General features: G+C 38.9%; 1 protein-coding gene across 8 annotated transcripts in view; it reads left to right on the plus strand.

Moving 5' to 3' along the window:
• PPP4R4 (protein phosphatase 4 regulatory subunit 4) overlaps positions 1-18,529 on the plus strand; it is a 109,021-nt gene that overhangs the window by 10,379 nt on the left and 80,113 nt on the right. For 7 of the 8 annotated variants that reach the window (XM_054198886.1, XM_054198889.1, XM_054198888.1 and 4 more), the window contains exon 3: positions 15,902-16,004. In XM_054198886.1, the coding sequence (XP_054054861.1) occupies positions 15,902-16,004 (103 nt within the window). Of the gene's footprint in view, positions 1-15,901; positions 16,005-18,529 lie in introns of those variants that run through there. The other variant, XM_054198893.1, reaches the window with a different exon arrangement.

The following is an 18,529-nucleotide window of genomic DNA, read 5'->3' on the forward strand; positions in this document are numbered from 1 at the left end:
GCACTGTAACTTTGAATAAAGTTGCAGCAGCTGCCACAGGGTTTTCTGTGGCAGTCCAGGAGCATGAGGAAGGGTATAAGCAGAATGTCTTGGAGCCCCTGTTTTTTTACTTACGAGAGTAGCTTTACGTACAAATTGTCAATTATGTCCCTGACTTTTTTTGTATATGAGTATAGCTTTGTACACAAATTGTCAATTATGCCCCTGCTAAAAAGCTTTGAGCCCATGTTTCTTAAAGTAAAAACAGTGAATTAATTTGGGTAGGTATCAATTAGTTTTACCCCCCTGATGACTATTGTTGAACAACAAAGAACAACATTAAGCACTGGAGCCATCAGTTTATGCTCAGATTGAATAGTTATTCAGAGCTGCCTGTGTAACTCCAACACATTTCTCTTTACCAGCTGGAGAAGAGCAGGAAAGTTGGATTCAAGCTGAGTTGAAGCATTGATAACTCAATTGATACAAACAGAGCTGCACAGTAGGAGAGGTACTGTTGCACTCAGTAATACCAATACATTTTGTTTGCAAGGGGTTATGTCTGCAAAATGGGATGATTTGCTGTTTGCCTGTACTTCGTGAGAAGTGCACCTCACCAGTTTGTGGTCTGGCTTTCCAAAGTAGTATATACTCTATTTATTTCCCGCCCCGCCCTTTTCCTTTTTCTTTTTTCCTTTGTTCCCTGCCGTCCCCCCCCCCACAGTGAAATTGCTTGGTAAATTCTGTTACCAAGAGTATATTGAGAAGGCTAGACTAGGGACAGTAAGGAAATGCTTTAAAAATGCTAACTATGTTTTTGTTGTAAGTATGAATTGATTGTATTGTCTGTGACAGAATAAACATATGTAAAAGAGAAATGTGAAGGGCATCTGCTTTAATATACATATTTACATGGTAATATTACTTACTTTGTTTTGCAGGCCTGGAGATAAAAATGCTGGCTTTAAAGGAAGAAACAGAAAAGATGCCATTTTCACTGCTGAAATTGTAACTGAGCTTTTTGAGGAGGAGGAGGATTTATGTCCATATTAAATAGCAAAACATGAGTCACAGCCTCATTGCTGCTAGCACCAAAATTCTTCTGTTATAAACAGTTAATCTCCTTTATGTAATTTCATTTTAAAGCTCAGGATTAGGGTATCTGTTTTTCTGCCATTTTGAGAGCTAGAAGTTATTTAGGGTATAGTCTTCAGGTCAAGATTTATTTTTATTTTTGCTTTTCACAACTACAGTAAGTGCTAACTGCTAAATCAATGAAGAAAAGAATGATGGCTACTTAAAAGTAAACTGCTTCTTTAGCACAGGTTTTAACCCAAGAGTATGTCTGTTTCTCTTGTTCTTATCACCATGTAAGGCCAACTGTAAGTGCATTTTAAGGATTACTTGTAACAGCTTTTGAATCTTGCATGCCTGTTGTATTACACACAAAGAAAATACTCGCACCATAAGTTTGTAGTAAATGGAAAAATCAACTCTTAAGGGCAGATAAATATACTTGCACTTTCATCACTTAAACTGTCCCACCTACTTGAAAGCGATGTGTTAGAAAGTAGATAGATCAATAAAATTAATACTCAGATCTTTGTATCTTACTTATTGCCAATTCTGAAGGCTTTAAGTACTTACTTTTCCAGTGCATCATCTTACTTTCCGATTAAATGGAGAGGATTACTTATTTTTTTTTCATAGAATCAGAGAATGGTTTAGGTTGGAAGGGACCTTAAAGATCATCAAGTTCCAGTCCCCCTGCCATGGGCAGGGACACCTCCCACTAGACCAGGTTTCTCAAAGCCCCATCCGGCCTGGCCTTGAGCACCTCCAGGGATGGGGCATCCACAGCTTCTCTGGGCAACCTGTTCCAGTGCCTCACTACCCTCATAGAGGAAAAATTTCTTCCTGATATCCAGTCTAAATCTATCCTCTTCCGGTTTGAAGCCACTACCCCTTGTCCTATCACTACGTGCCCTTGTAAAAAGTCCCTCTTCAGCTTTCTTATAGGCCTCCTTTAGATACTGGAAGGCTGCTATAAGTTCTCCCCAGAGCCTTCTCTTCTCCAGGCTGAACAACCCCAACTCTCTCAGGCTGTCCTCATAGCATAGGTCCTCCCACCCTCTGATCATCTTCGTGGCTCTGCTCTAGGCTTCCTCCAACAGGTCCACATCCTGAGAGCCCCAGAGCTGGATGTAGTACTCCAGGTGGGGTCTCATGAGACTGGAGTAGAGGGGCAGAATCACCTCCCTCAACCTGCTGGCCACGCTTCTTTTGTTGTAGCCCAGGATACGGTTGTTCTTCTGGGCTGCAAGCACGCATTGCCAGCTCATGTTGAGCTTCTCGTCCACCAGCACCCCCAAGTTCTTCTCCTAAGGGTTGCTCTCAAGCGATTCTTTGCCCAGCCTGTATTTGTGCTTGGGATTGCCCCAACCCGGGTGCAGGACCTTGGCCTTGTTGAACTTCATGAGGTTGGCCCGGGCCCACCTCTCAAACCTGTCAAGGTCCCTCTGGATGGCATCCCTTCCCTCCAGGGTGTTGACTGTGCCACACAGCTTGATGTCCTTAGCAAACTTGCTGAGGGTGCACTCAACCCCACTGTCCATGCTGCCGACAAAGATGTTGACCAGCACTGGTTCCAGTACTGACCCCTGAGGAACGCCACTTGTCACTGGTCGCCACTTGGACATTGAGCCGTTGACCGCAACTCTTTGAGTGTGACCATCCAGCCAGTTCCTTATCCACTGAGTGGTCCATCCATCAAATCTGTGTCTCCCAATTTAGAGACAAGGATGTGATGTGGGACAGTGTCAAACGCTTTGCATAAGTCCATGTAGATGACATTGTTTTTTTTTAAAAGGAAGAATTGGAAAGTGGCAGCTTTTGGATCTGTTGTGTATAATACCTGACACCTTTAAGACCCATGAGTTGAAGACGGTTCTAAGTACATTTCCGTACTTGTTAGGTCATTTGAGGTGTTCGTGACTCATTTTACATGCTTTTTGGTGAAGGATGCAATTGCTAGGGTTTTTTTTTAATTCTGTTGCTCCCCCTTTTTGGAGTCCAACATACATAAGACTGACTTTATTTTTCCCCAAATGCTATTCCTTCCCTTGCAAGTGCATACATTTTACTTTCCTTTTGTTTGCCATTATCCCTATGGTTGAGGGTTTGCCTTAAGCTCGTTATCTTCAGGGACTACACACTTAATAGCAGTTGAGATGGTTTGTGTGACACCTGGAAGGACTGTGTTGGCCCTGTGGTGCTCATACAGAACTTTGGAGTTCTGGATGCACTGAAATAACATTGACATTCTAAGCACTGTGTGCTGTTTTTAGGATAAATTCTACCCGTAGATATCCATTTGCATGGATACCATACCAGGTACCTAATAAAAGTATTATTCATTAAAATAATACATTGTGTTAATATTCCACAATGAGTTTAGACCAAAAATTTACTGCCCCACACCTTTAGTGACAGTTAATTCTGTTCCTTTTCAGTAACAAACTAAAGGGGGAGGGTATTTGTGTGGGGTGTGTGTGGAAGTGGTGTGTAAATGGTATTGTATCAATAGTTGCCTTTTACTGAAATTTTTATTTTTCCACGTTACTTTTGCTTCCATAGAAGGATATTGATACTAACATAGTAAATAGATAAGCCAGATATTCTGATGGTTAACACTGGTGTGCTGTGAAGGATCTATGCAGTTGAGTGTATTTGACATGCATTCAAAGGAAGGAGATATTCTTTTCTTCCAGAGATGATTCTGAACTAATTTTAGTAAAAGTGGGTGGAATTACTGGTAAATGCTTTATTTATTCTTTCCATTGCAGAATGTCAGACTCTTCTTGGGATAATTGTACCGTTAGAAATAATTTAAAATATGAGTATGTGAGGAAAAAATAGTCTAACAAAAGGCTGTTTAAGATCACTGTAGTAATTTTGAAGGTAGGGAACGTTATTGGGGTTATAATTACCGAAACTAGTTGGGTAGGCAGGAGGATTCTGATGGTGTGCTCATAATGACTTTAACAGGAATGTAAATACAGATGAATTATCTATATACATAATACTAATTTATCTGCTGTTTGAAATTATTCTGCCAGAGAACTGGAAATTTGCAAAGACTTGTGTCATCACTTCAATTTGTTTATTATGTTAATTGTATTATCTGGTTTGATTATCTGTCCACTCCAAGCTGTATGCCATCAATGGAACAAATCTCATATTTCTGAGAGACATGACTCTGACTCTTTCTTCATTTTAATTAAGTAGCTGAATTGCATCCTACTTTCCAAAGTGAACATGAATCAAGCAAAGCACTTTTTTGTTTGACAGAATGTGAATCAGCAACAGCTTGGAACTGAAGTAATTTTTAGTTATTTGCATGTTTACCTCGGGAATCTGATTTTGATCTATGGTTGCTTCTGATGGATGAGGAAACAATACTAGAGTTAGCTGACATTGTATTGCTGATGCATCTAGCTGCTTCAGTCTGACGTAGATGTCCAGTACTACTTGAAAATGTTTGAATAATGAACAGAAGGCGAGCAAGCAAGGCTTTCCAATTCTGAGCTGTCTAAAAGCTAGCTTATATGAGGAGTAATTTCACAGTTATGTGTTCGTTTTCTAATTATTTTTTTTCTTTTGAGTCACCAGGCCTTTTGAGTATGACAGCAATAATTTGGTAGAAATTTAGTGTTAACTGTTTGAAATCATTCTGAGGTCACAGTCGGATTTTTTTGCTTGGGAAAAAAAGAGCTGCTTCTAGAGCTAAGGTTTCAAAAGAGTTTTTAAAATGTCAGATATATTTTTTCAGTGCTCACGATTTTACTCCCCTATTTTTCAAACTGAAACATGAGTTCAGCTTAGATTATTGTATATGATATCTATCTATTTACAATATCCCTATAGGTGTATTTCTATCCCTATAGATACATAAATATATTTCTCTTGCATATGGGGGGAAATGCTGTGAGCAATAGCTTCAAACCCTTGGGTTCAATCTCTATCCTTTTTTTATTTTTCTTTTCTGGTGGCTTTTCATTCATTCACTGTACTCATACACTGTACTTCCATTCACTCTGTATTTAGCATTTTTTACAACGTCTCTACTCATCTTTTGCATTTATTTTTTTTTGATCCATTCTTTGTAATTTTGAAAATGAATGGTCAACTCATGTACAAAGTATGTTTAATGTACCATTTGTCTATGTTACAGTGGTCGAGGCAGCAACTTAGGTTTTGTTGTTATGGATCTTATAAGCCTATTCTAAAACATCAGAATGTTTTGGAAGATGGCTCAAAAGTCCTACTTGTACTTTAAGTCTTAGAAGGTTATGGTTATTTCAGTCTTTTACCATGGTCTTCAATATAAAATAAACTCTTGTTACACAGAAAAGGCTTTTTTAATGAAGCAATGCAGATATAGAGAAATAGATCAGTAACAGTTGCTTTCCTGATCTTTCATGTGCTTTTCCTAATGGCATGCAGAGGAATTCCTCGTGGAAATAGCGTAGTGTATTTCAGTTTTAAATGACTCATAGCAATGGTTGAGGTGAAGGGAAGTGATATCTTCTCTTAGAGCAGTCAATAAATCTTGACAAAATAGACAATTTTTTTTAGACCTGTGAGTCCATTTTCTAAAGGAGAGGTTGAAATGTACAGATACTGCTTTCTGGATCAAGAATCTTTAAATATTTTTGAGAAGATCCTCATCAACTTCCACAACTATTGAAACAGAGTTGTTGTTAAAAAAAAAAAAAGGGAATTGATACAAGATGGAATATGTTACAATACGAAAGGATGAGAATGTATGATGGAAAGACACACAGATAAGTAATAAAGTGGGAGCTTTTGGATCTATTGTGTATAATTATACACAATATACACTTATAAGACCCATGAGTTGAAGAAGACTAAGTAGATTTTAATACTTGCTAGGTCATTTGAAGCATTCATCTCTTTCATGCCACAAATAGCTAACCTTGTGGATGAAATACACTGATACAAAAAATAAGATGGGAGAATTAAAAGAGATCCTGTGTCTAAATTAGACTATAAGATAAATTTAGGTCACCAGCAGTAATTTATCCTTCTAGAATTTGGTTAGCATCTGTGATTATTTTTTTTCCTCTCATTTTCTGTGTGAAAAAATTACAGGCCTCGTACTTTATCAGAAGACTTTTTATATCATATAATGCATGCTGTGAAATGACAAATCTTATTGAAAGTGAAAATTATAAATTCTGTGAGGGAATGAGGACTAGGCAGAAGGGAAAATAGTATCAGCTACTAGCTCGTTTTTGTTGTATCACCTAGGAACTGGAAATTGCATTAGCTCAATGCTGGGGTGAAAGGACTGGTTTTACTTTTTGAATGTAGACTCAAAATAAAAAAAACACCAAGATGAATTCTACTCAGAGACCATAAAAAACGCAGTATGTGTTATAAGTCATCTAAGGAAGAGGAAACACTTATCTTCTCGGAGATAGTAACGTTGATACTAGATAATATTTGGGAGGAAAAATGTGTTCCTTTGAGGCACTTTTTATAACCTTGAAACTTTTCTTAAAATTCAAAGGAGAGAAGCTCAGTGTTTCCTCATAGTAATTAGTGTCTAACCTCACAGAAACTGATGATAGCATGAACAATGAAGTAATTGTGTTATTATAGTACATTTGTTTTGGCTCAGGAACAGAAAGGAGTGTTTGTATGAATTAGAAATCCTTTTGCTGTTTGATACTTGTTCAGCAAGCAAACAGAAATAAGAAACTTCAGTTGACCAATCTGATCCTGGTAAACAAGGTTACTATGAATACAAAATTACTGTTCAGCTACACGTGGGTTTTCCATTCTTACTGTAATTGCACTAGAATTTTCTTGTGTAATGGTGCGCATTCAGATATGTACTAAGATCAGATTAATTTATTCTTTTTTTAATATGGATTACGTAGACATTATTCAGATGTGCTGTAAAACGACCACAGGCACGTACATCTGAAGTAGAAGATCAGGATGAGAAAGTGGTTTTAAAAATGAGATTTTAATAGAAAGGGGTTACAATGTCAATTGCAAGGAGATGTTCATATGGTATGGTGATATTATCAGGACTTCTGACTTCTTGAAAATAGATATTAATCAGATTCATTTAATTCAATCTTATTTTCAGCAAAATTATGGAAACCTGAAAATAAAAGTTTCTTTTATTTTCTCTGGCTAGACAGGTAACAGAGTGAGGGAAGGGTTAAAGGACAAAGCTGCTTAACGCTTCTTTGGCCCAAACACAGTCTTAAACTTAGGTACAGTCTGGTTTATATCCCTGTTCTAGAATCTTGCATATTACCATAAATGTTATATATGTGAAGGCTTGCATACATAAACGTTATAGTGTATTAATACATACAGAAAAAGGCCATTGGTTTCTAGGACAATTTAAATTAGTTTAGAGGTTGTTACAAATGATGCCCAGCTAACTGTGACCTTAAGAAGGTTTTCTGACAGGGAAGAAAGTGAAGCGTACAGCTTAGGAGCCCCAGTATTGTATTTGAATACATAAGATTGTGTTATAATATATAAAATAGTTAATATGATACATAGAGCTGTAATTATGTATATGTGTGTGTCTAAATGAGTAATGTTTTTTTGAATTCTTGTACTAGTTTTTTTTGAGAAGGAAGACTCTTTTTTTAGCAGTTACTGTACAATGCCAGAAATATAAGCAGTTTGATACATCGGGTATTTGATTTTAAAAATATACCCCAAATATCTCATGTATCTTTACAACTTCAAATCCTAGGGCAAATTGCCACATAAAACATCATTTTTTGATTCCAGATACCTTTTTTTTTTTTTTTTTTTTGGTCATTTGCGACATGGTAGAGGATAATGTACAAACAATTTCATCCAGCACTTACATGGCCTATAAAATCTCCCTTGTAATATATAGTTTCAAGGCTGTGTTAATATTTGTACAGCTCATCCTTCTCAGTCTTTGTTCAACTGAGGCTCTTAAAGGAAGTTATTTTAATGGAATGACAGCTCCTTCCATGGGACTGGGTCTGTTCATAATATACTTAATATATGTCAAATAGATGTTCAGATACTCCTGGTATGTAATTTATGTTTACAGAAGTATACATAAAATGTAAGCATGGATAACATGAAATAAAATGAAAGTTACTGCTTTACACTAGTGTTAAGCAGTGTTAAGAAAAGTTTGTACTTTTACAGAAAATACCAGGTTGAATTTTATCGGAGTATTCACTTTAAAATGACATGAAAATTACTCTTAAAATCACTCAATATTTGTGATTTCAATAAATACTTTTACTTTCTAGAAGTTTTTCCTTTTTTTCTTACCAAAACCCTGAAATTATACAAAATTAAGAAATAAAACTTGTAAAAGTGTTAGTTTTTACTTGGCAAGAATAGTATGTAGAAAGCAGTTTAATAAATTGTAAGTCTATGTCTCCCTGTTGGCATAGCAAAGATTGCCATATAAAATTCTTCACAATAAAAGTAAAGAAGCTTCTCTAAGGAAGTCTTATGGGCTAAGCACTTTTATGTTATTTACAGAAATATTTATCTGGATTTCTAGTTTGCCTTGGCAACCATTATATTGTTCAGGAGAACAGAAATCCTGGAAGGAGAATTGCTATTGAATCATTACGTATAGGCTAAATCCTGTCAGATACAGAGCTTTTATATCAATAGGAAATTAAGTTTAGGATTTATGAATCACAGTCATAGAATAGTTTAGGTGGTTGGGGACCTCTGGAGGTAATTTGGTCCAATGCCCTGCTCAAAGCAGGGCTGACTTCCAAGTCTAATGTAATTTGGTGTTAGATCAGGTTGCTCAAGACATTGTCCAGATGAGTTTTGAATGTCTCCAAGGATCTCCCGACCTCTGGGCACCATTTTTCAATGTTTGACAATGTTCTTTGTGAATTTCTTTTTCCTGATACCTAGTTAGTTATTGAATACTTTATGACTTTGTTTTTATCATGTTATTCTAATCCCTCACTCATTGCAGATTTAGACAGCAGAGAACATTTTGGAATCTTGCACAGAAAATAATGTCACTTATGGGGTGTTGAGTTAACACTGTAATGCCCTGCAGCCATCCATCAGAACTAGGTTCGTAAAACTAAGTTACGCAAAGCATGGACTTCAGTAGTTGATTCAACAATGGCCATTTAGCAAATCATTTTTGCTGAACTTGATACAGTTAGCCACAGTGTTAAAGAAAAGTCAGTTTATAAACACAGTGCTTTAGTTAGAGCTTGGGTAAACATTGTACCTCAGTCGTCTTTACAATATTGTATTCCGCTCCTGTCATCCTGTTTTGCAGGCTAGTGCAAATGAAGGAGAGAGAGATGTAAATCTATCTTCTCCTTTTCAAACTCCTTTGTGGTAATATTCTCTTGGGGAACATTCAGTGACTAATCTCCTTTCTTCATGCTGTAGAAGGAGCTGTAGTCCTTCATTCCCTTTACAGATAAAAATTTTTCTAATTGAGTACCCAGGGACTTCTTAAAATTTTTTGTTCTTATTTTACAGAACTCGTTTTTAAAAATACTTATAAAATTAAACTCAAATTGGATTTTTAAGCATCTACTTTAATTAGTTACTTTTTATAAATATCAGATATCTTATTGTCTGCCCTGAGCTTGCTAAAAGCTTGCAAACCTGGAAACACCTATCCTGAATATGAGAACCATAGTATAGTTGTGGTGTGAAGGGACCTCTGGACATACATCTAGTCCACCTCCCTACTCAAAACAGTGTCAATTAGAACAATATTGTTCAGGGTCTCGTCCTGAACTCAAGATTTTGAATCATAAGGATGGGGAGTCCACCACCTGTCTGGGCAATTAATTCCAATGTTTGAGCATCCTGACATTGAAGAACTTTTTTTGGAGGGGTTAAGTGGAGTTTCCTGTGTATTCAGTTTGTGCCTGCTGCCTCTCATCCTGTCACTGGGCACCACTGGGAAGAATCTGCCTCACATCAGGTTTTATACATATTAAATAAGGCCCCCAAGTCTTATCTTCTTTAGACTAAATATCCCTGTTGTATAAGCGTCTGCTCAAATGTTAGATGCTGTAATCCCTTAATCATTTTTGCGGCCCTTCGATGGACTCACTCCCGTCTGTCTATGAGTTTCTTGTGCCGAACTGAAAAGAATGATTGCCTCCCTTGAGCTGTTGGTGATGCTCTTCCTAGTGGGGTCCAGAATGTCAGCCGTCTTTGCTACAAGGACGCATTGCTGGCTCCTGGTCAGCTTGGTGTCGGTTGGAACCTCCAGGTCCTTTTCTGCCAAGCTGCTTTGCAGTTGGCTGGTCCCCAGCCTGTTCTCCTGCATGGGGTTATTGCTCCACAGCTGCAGGACTTGCATTTCCCACTGTTGAACTTCGTAAGATCCCTGTTGGTTTGTTTCTCCAGCTTGTTGAGACTGTGCAACCATCTGGTCTATCAGTCCCTCCTCCCGGTTTTGTGTCATCTGCACGCTACCTGAGGGTGCACCCTGTCCCATCATCCAGGTCATTAATGAAAACATTAAACAGCATTACAAGCCGTGTAGACCTCTGAGGTAACCTGCCAGTGGCTGGCTGCCTTGCCATTGATCACAGCCCTTTATGCTCTATAGTTCAGCCAGTTTTCAGTCCACATCACTTTCCCTTTATCTAGCATGTACTTCATCAATTTATCTATGAGGATATTACGGGAGATGATGTCAAAGGCCTTGCTAAAATAAGTTAAAGAACTTCCACCATCTAGGCCAGTCATCTCATTGTAGAAGGCTGTCAAGTTGGTTGGTCAGGCGTGATTTTCCCCTTCACAAATCCAGGCTTGACTACTCCAAATCACTCTTTTGTCCTTTGTATGTTTGTAAATCGTTTCTAGGAGGATGCGCTCCAGTCTCAAGGCAGTCTCAAATATAATGTAGACCTCATTTTTATGATGGTAGAAAAAAAAACCCAAGTAAAACCAAAAGTACCAGCTCTTCAGTGAGCCTTGTAGCTAGACCAGGTCTGGTACCACCAGCTGGCTGCGAGCAGCTGGTGTTGCAGTGAGTATTAGAACAGAAGTGTTCAGGCATGAGAGCTTTCCCCCCTGGTTGAGGATTCCCAGCATTGTAAAGTCACTGGGATCTCCTGTAGGATGAACTCAGAAAATGGGGCCTGAATTTTTATATTTAAATGGTATTATCTGTGTGGATTTCACTAGCACAAAAGAGGTTGAGCTAAATTGCTTCTAAGTATAGGGCTCTGCTGAGTTCTTCTGCAGTTATCACTGTTAATAAAGGAGTAGAACCTTCCTTACATTGAGCTTACTGTGACTCTAAAGAAAAGACTTAGCATTTATTTTAATGTATTTATTAGTACAAAAATATCTAAATCTGAGCATTTAGCAATAATTCACTCTAAACCTGAAGTCTTTAATATATAAAGAAAATCTATGGTGCAGCTTCTTTGGTAGAAATAGAAGAAAAATCTTCCGCAGTTGGAAAATTACAGGCTGTGTAGGTGTTGCAATGCCTCCTGCTTCACATTCTTAATTGGCAGCAAGCCAGATCCTGAGCATTTTTGGTTTAAAGGGAAACGCTCCCCGTAGCTTTACATTTCTGACTGGTGAAGTTGGTTGCATTTTTTAGCAGTTAGGATTTCTTCCGTCTTGGTACAAACTGAATAAAACTTTGGATAAAACAGCTTCTCCTAGTTCCTTTTGCGTCATTACTGCATAAATCAAAGGTACTCATCTCTTCCTTGCAAGTCGTGTTGTACAAAGTTGTGGGCCTCATCCACCCTCTGACCCTTTTCTGCTCTGGGGCTCTGGATTTCTCAGTTCTTCTGTAAAGCTTTGTTGGAATTAATATGTGGTACTCAGAGAAATCTGCCATAAACATCAAAGGCTTTAAGATTCATGGCTTTACATCAGCTAATAAAATGGCTTTGAATAAGCAAAAAAATATTGCAAGCTGTAAATAGATAAGTTATTAATCATTAATTTAAGTCCATTTTCAGTAGTTGACAGAATACTGTCCTTTCACTGAGTTTAGAAGTTCGCGGGAGACATGTTTTTCTTGAGCGAGCTCATGCATGTTTAGCAAATAAGATTGCAGGGATGCTAATATTAAAATCAGTCTAAAAATCTGTACTCTCATCCATTCGTGCTGGTTTTGAATCACATTAAAAAGGGCTTTTTAAGAAAATCCCATTAGCTTAATTGAAAATTAAGATGATGTAACATCAGTAGTAGCCTTAACAGAGGATTAAAAAACTAAAAAATACTGATACATTTTCTCAGTTGGAATACACACTGTATTTAAAAAAAATACAATATTGGATTAGTAATTTTTTGTATTCCTAAAGTAAGGTAGATCCCAAGAGAAGATAATTGTATTCAAAAAAAATACAGGAAATGGCGATTGTTTCTATGCTCTGTCAAGCCTTTTCCTCTTGACTTTGAAATGATGTCTCTTAAATTCGTCCTGTTTTCAGCCTCTTGAGGTTTTTTCAATTAGTATGTTTATTACTACACTCTGGTATTGTGAATTTCAGTGTATTTTTCTTACATCCGTGTTGACCTCCATCCACAGCTGCTCAACATTTTTGTTCGTTTTTTATTATTGTAACTGTATAGGCACAATAAAGGTGAAGTCTCTGCTCTGGGAGTGATTCCCAGAGTTTGGTCAGCAGGTCAAAATGTTGTAGCCCTGATGACAGGAATGTGTGATAACCTCAGTACAGTGTTCACAGCTTTCTGCTCATGTGTTACTCAGAATGGATGGTAACTCTTCTGTTTGCATTCTTTCTAATATTGGGTTCTTTCTGTCTTTCTGCTATTGAAGGTGAATAGGGTCCATTAAAAAAGACACAACTATATTAATTTCTGACATTGGTGTAATGTAGCACCTGTTTAGAACAGTCTGCCGTGACTAAGTTTGTGATGGATCCTTCTTGATCACTCTGGAACTTGGGGAAGTAAGAAAGTTTGGTTTTGTCCACAATAAGGTATATTAGGTGCTGTAATCACACAAGAATTTCTAAAGATGGTTCTTCACAAAGAGGGTGGCCGGTCACGGAAGAGGCTCCCCAGGGAAGTGGTGATGGCACCAAGCCTGCCAGAGTTCAAGGAGTGTCTGGATTATGGTCTTGATCGTAGGGTTGAACTTGACGTAGCCTTGCGAGGAGCAGGGAGTTGGACTCGATGATCCTTATTGGTCCCTTCCAACTTCAGATATTCTAGGATTCTATGATAATAATCCGAAGGCCGTACAAGGCTGGGAAATTTCATAGTTACCCAAGCCGCAGGGAGACAGAACACTCCCCGAAAAGGCAGGTCTGGTGGGCAGACCAGGGGAGTAGTGAATGAATTCTTTGTGCTTTGTTTCAGCGTGTAGCTCTTGCTTTACCTACTGCACTGCCTTAGCTGAACCCCCAAGTTTTCCCACTTTTACCCCCCGATTCTCTCCACTATCCCACTGGAGGCAAGTGGTCAAGCAGCTGTGTGATGCCAGGCTGCTACTGGGATTGACTCACAAGCCCTGGGAAGCCAAAGCCCAGTGAGTCATGAAAGCAGAGCTCTCTGCACCAGCTCTTCTGCAAAATGCTCCCCGACTCTGTGGCAGCTGAGCTGTCAGCACCCTATGCCTGCGTTCCCAAACAAAGTGATGCCCAGACGCTCATGGATGCAGCATCTGTGTGTAAACAAGGGATTTATTGACATCTTTGCACAGGGTAAAGCTCCCCAGGGGAATGGATTCGGGAAGAGGGAGGGCAGTTGCGGTTCAGGGGGTAACGTGAGTGAGTCTCTGTTGCAAGGCTCCTGGCAATGGCCCCTTCAGCTGCATCAGATCCCACTGCCCAGAGGTGCTTTTGCTGTGGAGGAAAGGTGCGGCAGCAATTCCCACTGCTGATGGAGCAGCGTGTTCTGCATGTCCAACGACTCAGTTCTGCAGCAGCAGCTTCCCTGGGAGTGTCTTCAGGCCTGAGCCCGTGCCTGAAGAACTGTGCCTCTGCCATAGCATAGCTCTCTGGCCGCGTCCTGCTGCTGGTAACAGTGGCCCCTGCCTACTCACAGCTGAGGGAGGCGTACGAGTTGCCTTCCTTCACCCCAAACATCGCCTCAGTCAGGAGGGTACTGTCAGAAGCGTGTGTGAGCTGGAGCTTGCGGCAGTGCCTGGAGGGCAGCACTGTTAGATGGCAGTCTCTCGACTGCGGCACAACCGCCCAGGTGTCTTTTACCAATATCTGCAATGAGCATGTGGTTCTATGTCCAGGTAGGGGCCGGTGCAGAGGGTATGTAGGAGGCTGGGACCCTGGTTTTCCATCAGCTCCTCCTGAGGGTGGTGGCGGAAGCACAGCACGTCCTCTGCCAGCTGCTCCCTCATGCAGGTGCACCGCAGCTCTGCGTAGAGGCTGAACTTCCTCACTGGCATGTCCTCGGTGGTCGTGCCCATCTCCAGGTGGAAGGCATGGCCATGGTGGGGCTTCAGGTGCACAAACAGGCGGTAGACAACATCCTCTTCTTTCCAGTAGGATTTTACAATATTTCTGCTGGGGTATTTTAGTCTGTGATGATTTTAACCAAAGCATTTACTTTTGCTTCTTTCTTATTATGCAAACATGTCCTTATTTTTAAAAACACATTTGTATGTGTTTAACAAAAAAGATTAAATTGTCCTACTTGACTGTACCTAGAATTTTGTTTGATCTTCTGAAAGACATGAATGTTGAGGATAATTTAGATCATTAATGGAACGTGTAAAGGTCTTTTCAGCTTAAATGCTGCAGAAAGGCTTTGCCTCTGAACTGTGAATTCCCTAATATACTTCAGGGGCAGGACAAAATTGGAGGGCGGTTTTGCGAATCTACTGTCCTGTGACCAATTTATATACCTAGTCCCCTTCCTGAGGTCGTATTTTTCACTAAGAAAACTTGGAATGATGACGGGATGGGGAGTGGTATATGGAAATTTTTAAAATTAGTTTTACTAGGAATTTCTTTTAAAATGATGTGTATAATCATATTCCATATTTAATTGTAATGTCACACTAAGAAAAATGCTTTCACGTGTACAATTGAGCTTTGCGTGCTTGTTTAAAAATGAGCTGCTTAGCTGTTGGAACAAGTGTGAATTTATTTAGCAAAATGGATTTTATGCATTTCAACAGGAAAGAGGATGTGTTGATGTTTAGTTTTAGTTTTAAATTTGACATCCAGATCCTTTCCGATTCTGTTCTAGAAGTTAATCCACTTGGGTAGTTTTTCTTTTCATCTCATCGTGCCTTTTCTTCATTGCTGCCTACCGTTTCCCTCCTGTCCTCCTTTTTTTTGTTTTGTTTCCTTTTTCAATTGTGGGATAGCATTGAGAGAGACAGGATAAGGAGAAAGGTACAAAATCTGCAATCTAACCAAGTTTTTGCATCTTCCTTTAATCACATTTGTCAGTATACATCTGATTATACCTGACTGTTTACCCTACAAAAGCAAAAAAAAGGTAGATTTCTGCTAAAATGTTGTATGTCGAGTGTAGTTTTCATTTGTATCTTCTATTTGTCCCCTTCTTATGCTTTATCACCCGTATTGTTATAATATAAAAGCTTTGACAAAACCACTGCCTTGATCATCCAGTTTTAAAAGATATTTCAAATCTTATATATTTTTTTTCCAAAGCTACACTAAAAATTAGAACATTCCATATTAAAAATGATACATAATCTCTTATGGTTGATTTTTTTAATGTTGTTTTCTGCTACATATTATATAAAAAAGGTAATACCTCTCGACTTACTATATGAATAACCCGTGTAGTGTGGATTTTTTTTGTTTTTTTTTAATGAAAGCTGTGAACTTGTAACCACAGTAGAGAGTAATGTGTTGCACGTATATATTTTTGTAAGTTCTGGCCAGGATATCCAAGGAACAAGTGTGGTGGCAAATCTTCCAGTCCTGATGCGACAGAATCCTGCAGAAACACTTCGTCGGGTTTTACCAAAAATCAGAGTAAGTTGCATGTAATGAGGTTTGACTGTGTCTTTTTCTGCCAGTATAAGTATTTCAACAAAGGCAAAAACATCCCACTTCCATTCACTCTCCGGGATAGGTATGTCCAGTAGATCTTCCACATTAATTCACTGAATTTACAAAGTATTGCGGGTATTATATATAAAAAGCAGAATTAATACTATTTACATATTCTAAAGGTTTACCAGTGTTTTGACAGCTTTTTGAGAACTCCTTTTGAGGACCAGCCAGTCATAATGGTTCATTTTGATGTTCTCAGTCTCCTTCCATCCAAACATTTAGATTTTCATGCTGCTATCCAGAAAAGTATACTTTGCTTTTAGCTGTCTGAAGTTTCATGTGCTGCCCTCCACACTTTTAGTAAGTCACTGCGAGCTGTGGTAGATGCATGCTGGCCACGTAATGTTATATAGTCATTTCGTATGCAGATATGTACATATAAAGAATATTTGGGTTGTTTAATCTTAATGTTTGATCTTAAAGGTCTTTTCCAACCTAAACGATTCTATGATTTAACCTGGAAGAGAGAAGTCTCCGGGGACACCTTATTGTGGTCTTTCAAGACTTCAATAGTCTTATAAGGAAGATGGGGCAAACTTTTTAGTAGGGCCTGTTGCGATGGGACAAGGGGTAATGGCTTTAAGCTAAAACAGGGTAGATTTAGACTAGATATAAGGAAGACATTTTTTACACTGAGGATGGTGAAACATGGGCCCAGGTTGCCCAGAGAGGTGGGAGATGCCCCATCGCTGGAGACATTCCAGGTCAGGTTGGATGGGGCTCTGAGCAACCTGATCTAGTTGAAGATGTCCCTGCTCATTGCAGGGGGGGTGGACTAGATGGCCTTTAAAGGCCCCTTCCAACCCAAACAACTCTATGATTTTAAGGAAGATAAATATCTCTATTTCCACTCTGCCCCAGGTATTACCCCTTGCCTAGAAGAAGTGAAAAAGTTCGTTTAAGGTGTGGTTTAAGGAGCAGCTTCAGCCAAATAGGAACAAACTGCATCATAAATGCAAATGCAAAGCCTAAGAACTCTAAAGCTAAATAACTCTAATAACTCTATGTAAGGCTACAACAGGAACTAAGACTTTGATTACGTTAGCCTGCCTCTTAGAGTTGTTTTCAGTGATTTTAAAGGCTACCAGTTGCGTGGAAAAATACATTGGGTTTGGCTAGCAAAATATCTGAAACTTTATTTTGGTAACAGCAAATTTCTGAGTTGTGTTTTTTTTTTTTTTTTTTCATTAGATCAGTGTGTTGTCAGCCTTCTACTGATGCCATTGACAGTTTTTATGGGATTAAATAGAAGTTTTGATTTAGAACAGTTTCTGGCCTGGAATCATCCAATTTATCATTTTGATATAAACCTGTTTCTAGTTCATACAAATTGTCAGCTAAAGGAACATTATGTTTGTTAGTGGCTGTTTGGCTGTAGTAGCTGTTTTAAAGTACGTGCTCTCAATGGGAAAAGAGATAAAAATCACAAGGGTTTCTTGTAGAAATTTTATTTTCCAGGCATTCAGTTGTGTTCGTAATTTTATGGACAGACTCAGTTTCCCCATATGTTTTTAGAGATAAATTTGACATTTTTGGTATTGTGATTCAGTCATGATTTTACCAGGACACTTCGTAGAATTTAGGGCTTTTTCCCCCCATACAATTTAAAAATCTTTCCCTTTTTAACACAGTTTGCTAACAGGAATGTTATTTTCCTGTTGCAAACAACTAATGCTTAAGAAGAGTATTTAGATCCCTTACTTCAGAAAGACAGAAAGAGTAACTAGTTGCTGACTGAAGCTAAATATGAATTTGATGATCTAAAATGCATTGAACTGAAAGTCTGAGTTACATTAAGAATCTCCTCAGTTACTTTGTCCTCTCTATCTCCAGCGCTTTAGGGATGAGAAGAAAAAGTATTCTGTAGTAGCTGCTGTGTGTTTTCTTGCTATAACTGTATCAGTTTCTCATTGCCAAGTGTAAGAAAGTATATAATTATATTAGTAACAAAGGTGAGGTGGCTGAGTCACATGCTTACGTTACACAGTTTTCTATCTACTGAGGAGATGGTTACCAAATAGTAAAGTGGGCCCATGCGAAAATGATTTTCCCTTAGTTGAGGAGGACCGGGTCAGAGACCACTTGGCCAAGCTGGACATTCATAAATCCATGGGCCCTGACGGGATGCACCCGCGAGTGCTGAGAGAGCTGGCAGATGTTATCGCTAGACCGCTCTCCATCGTCTTTGAAAAGTCATGGGGAACAGGAGAGGTGCCTGAGGACTGGAGGAAGGCTGACATCACTCCAATCTTCAAAAAAGGCAAGAAGGAGGACCCAGGGAACTACAGGCCGGTTAGTCTCACCTCTGTCCCTGGGAAGGTAATGGAGCGACTCATTCTGGATGTCGTCTCCAAACACATAGAGGAACAGGAAGTTATTGGAAGTGGTCAGCATGGATTTACCAAGGGCAAATCATGCCTGACCAATCTGATAGCTTTCTATGA

Source organism: Rissa tridactyla, chromosome 4, assembly GCF_028500815.1.
Source record: "Rissa tridactyla isolate bRisTri1 chromosome 4, bRisTri1.patW.cur.20221130, whole genome shotgun sequence".
NCBI classification, from domain to species: Eukaryota; Metazoa; Chordata; class Aves; order Charadriiformes; family Laridae; genus Rissa; species Rissa tridactyla.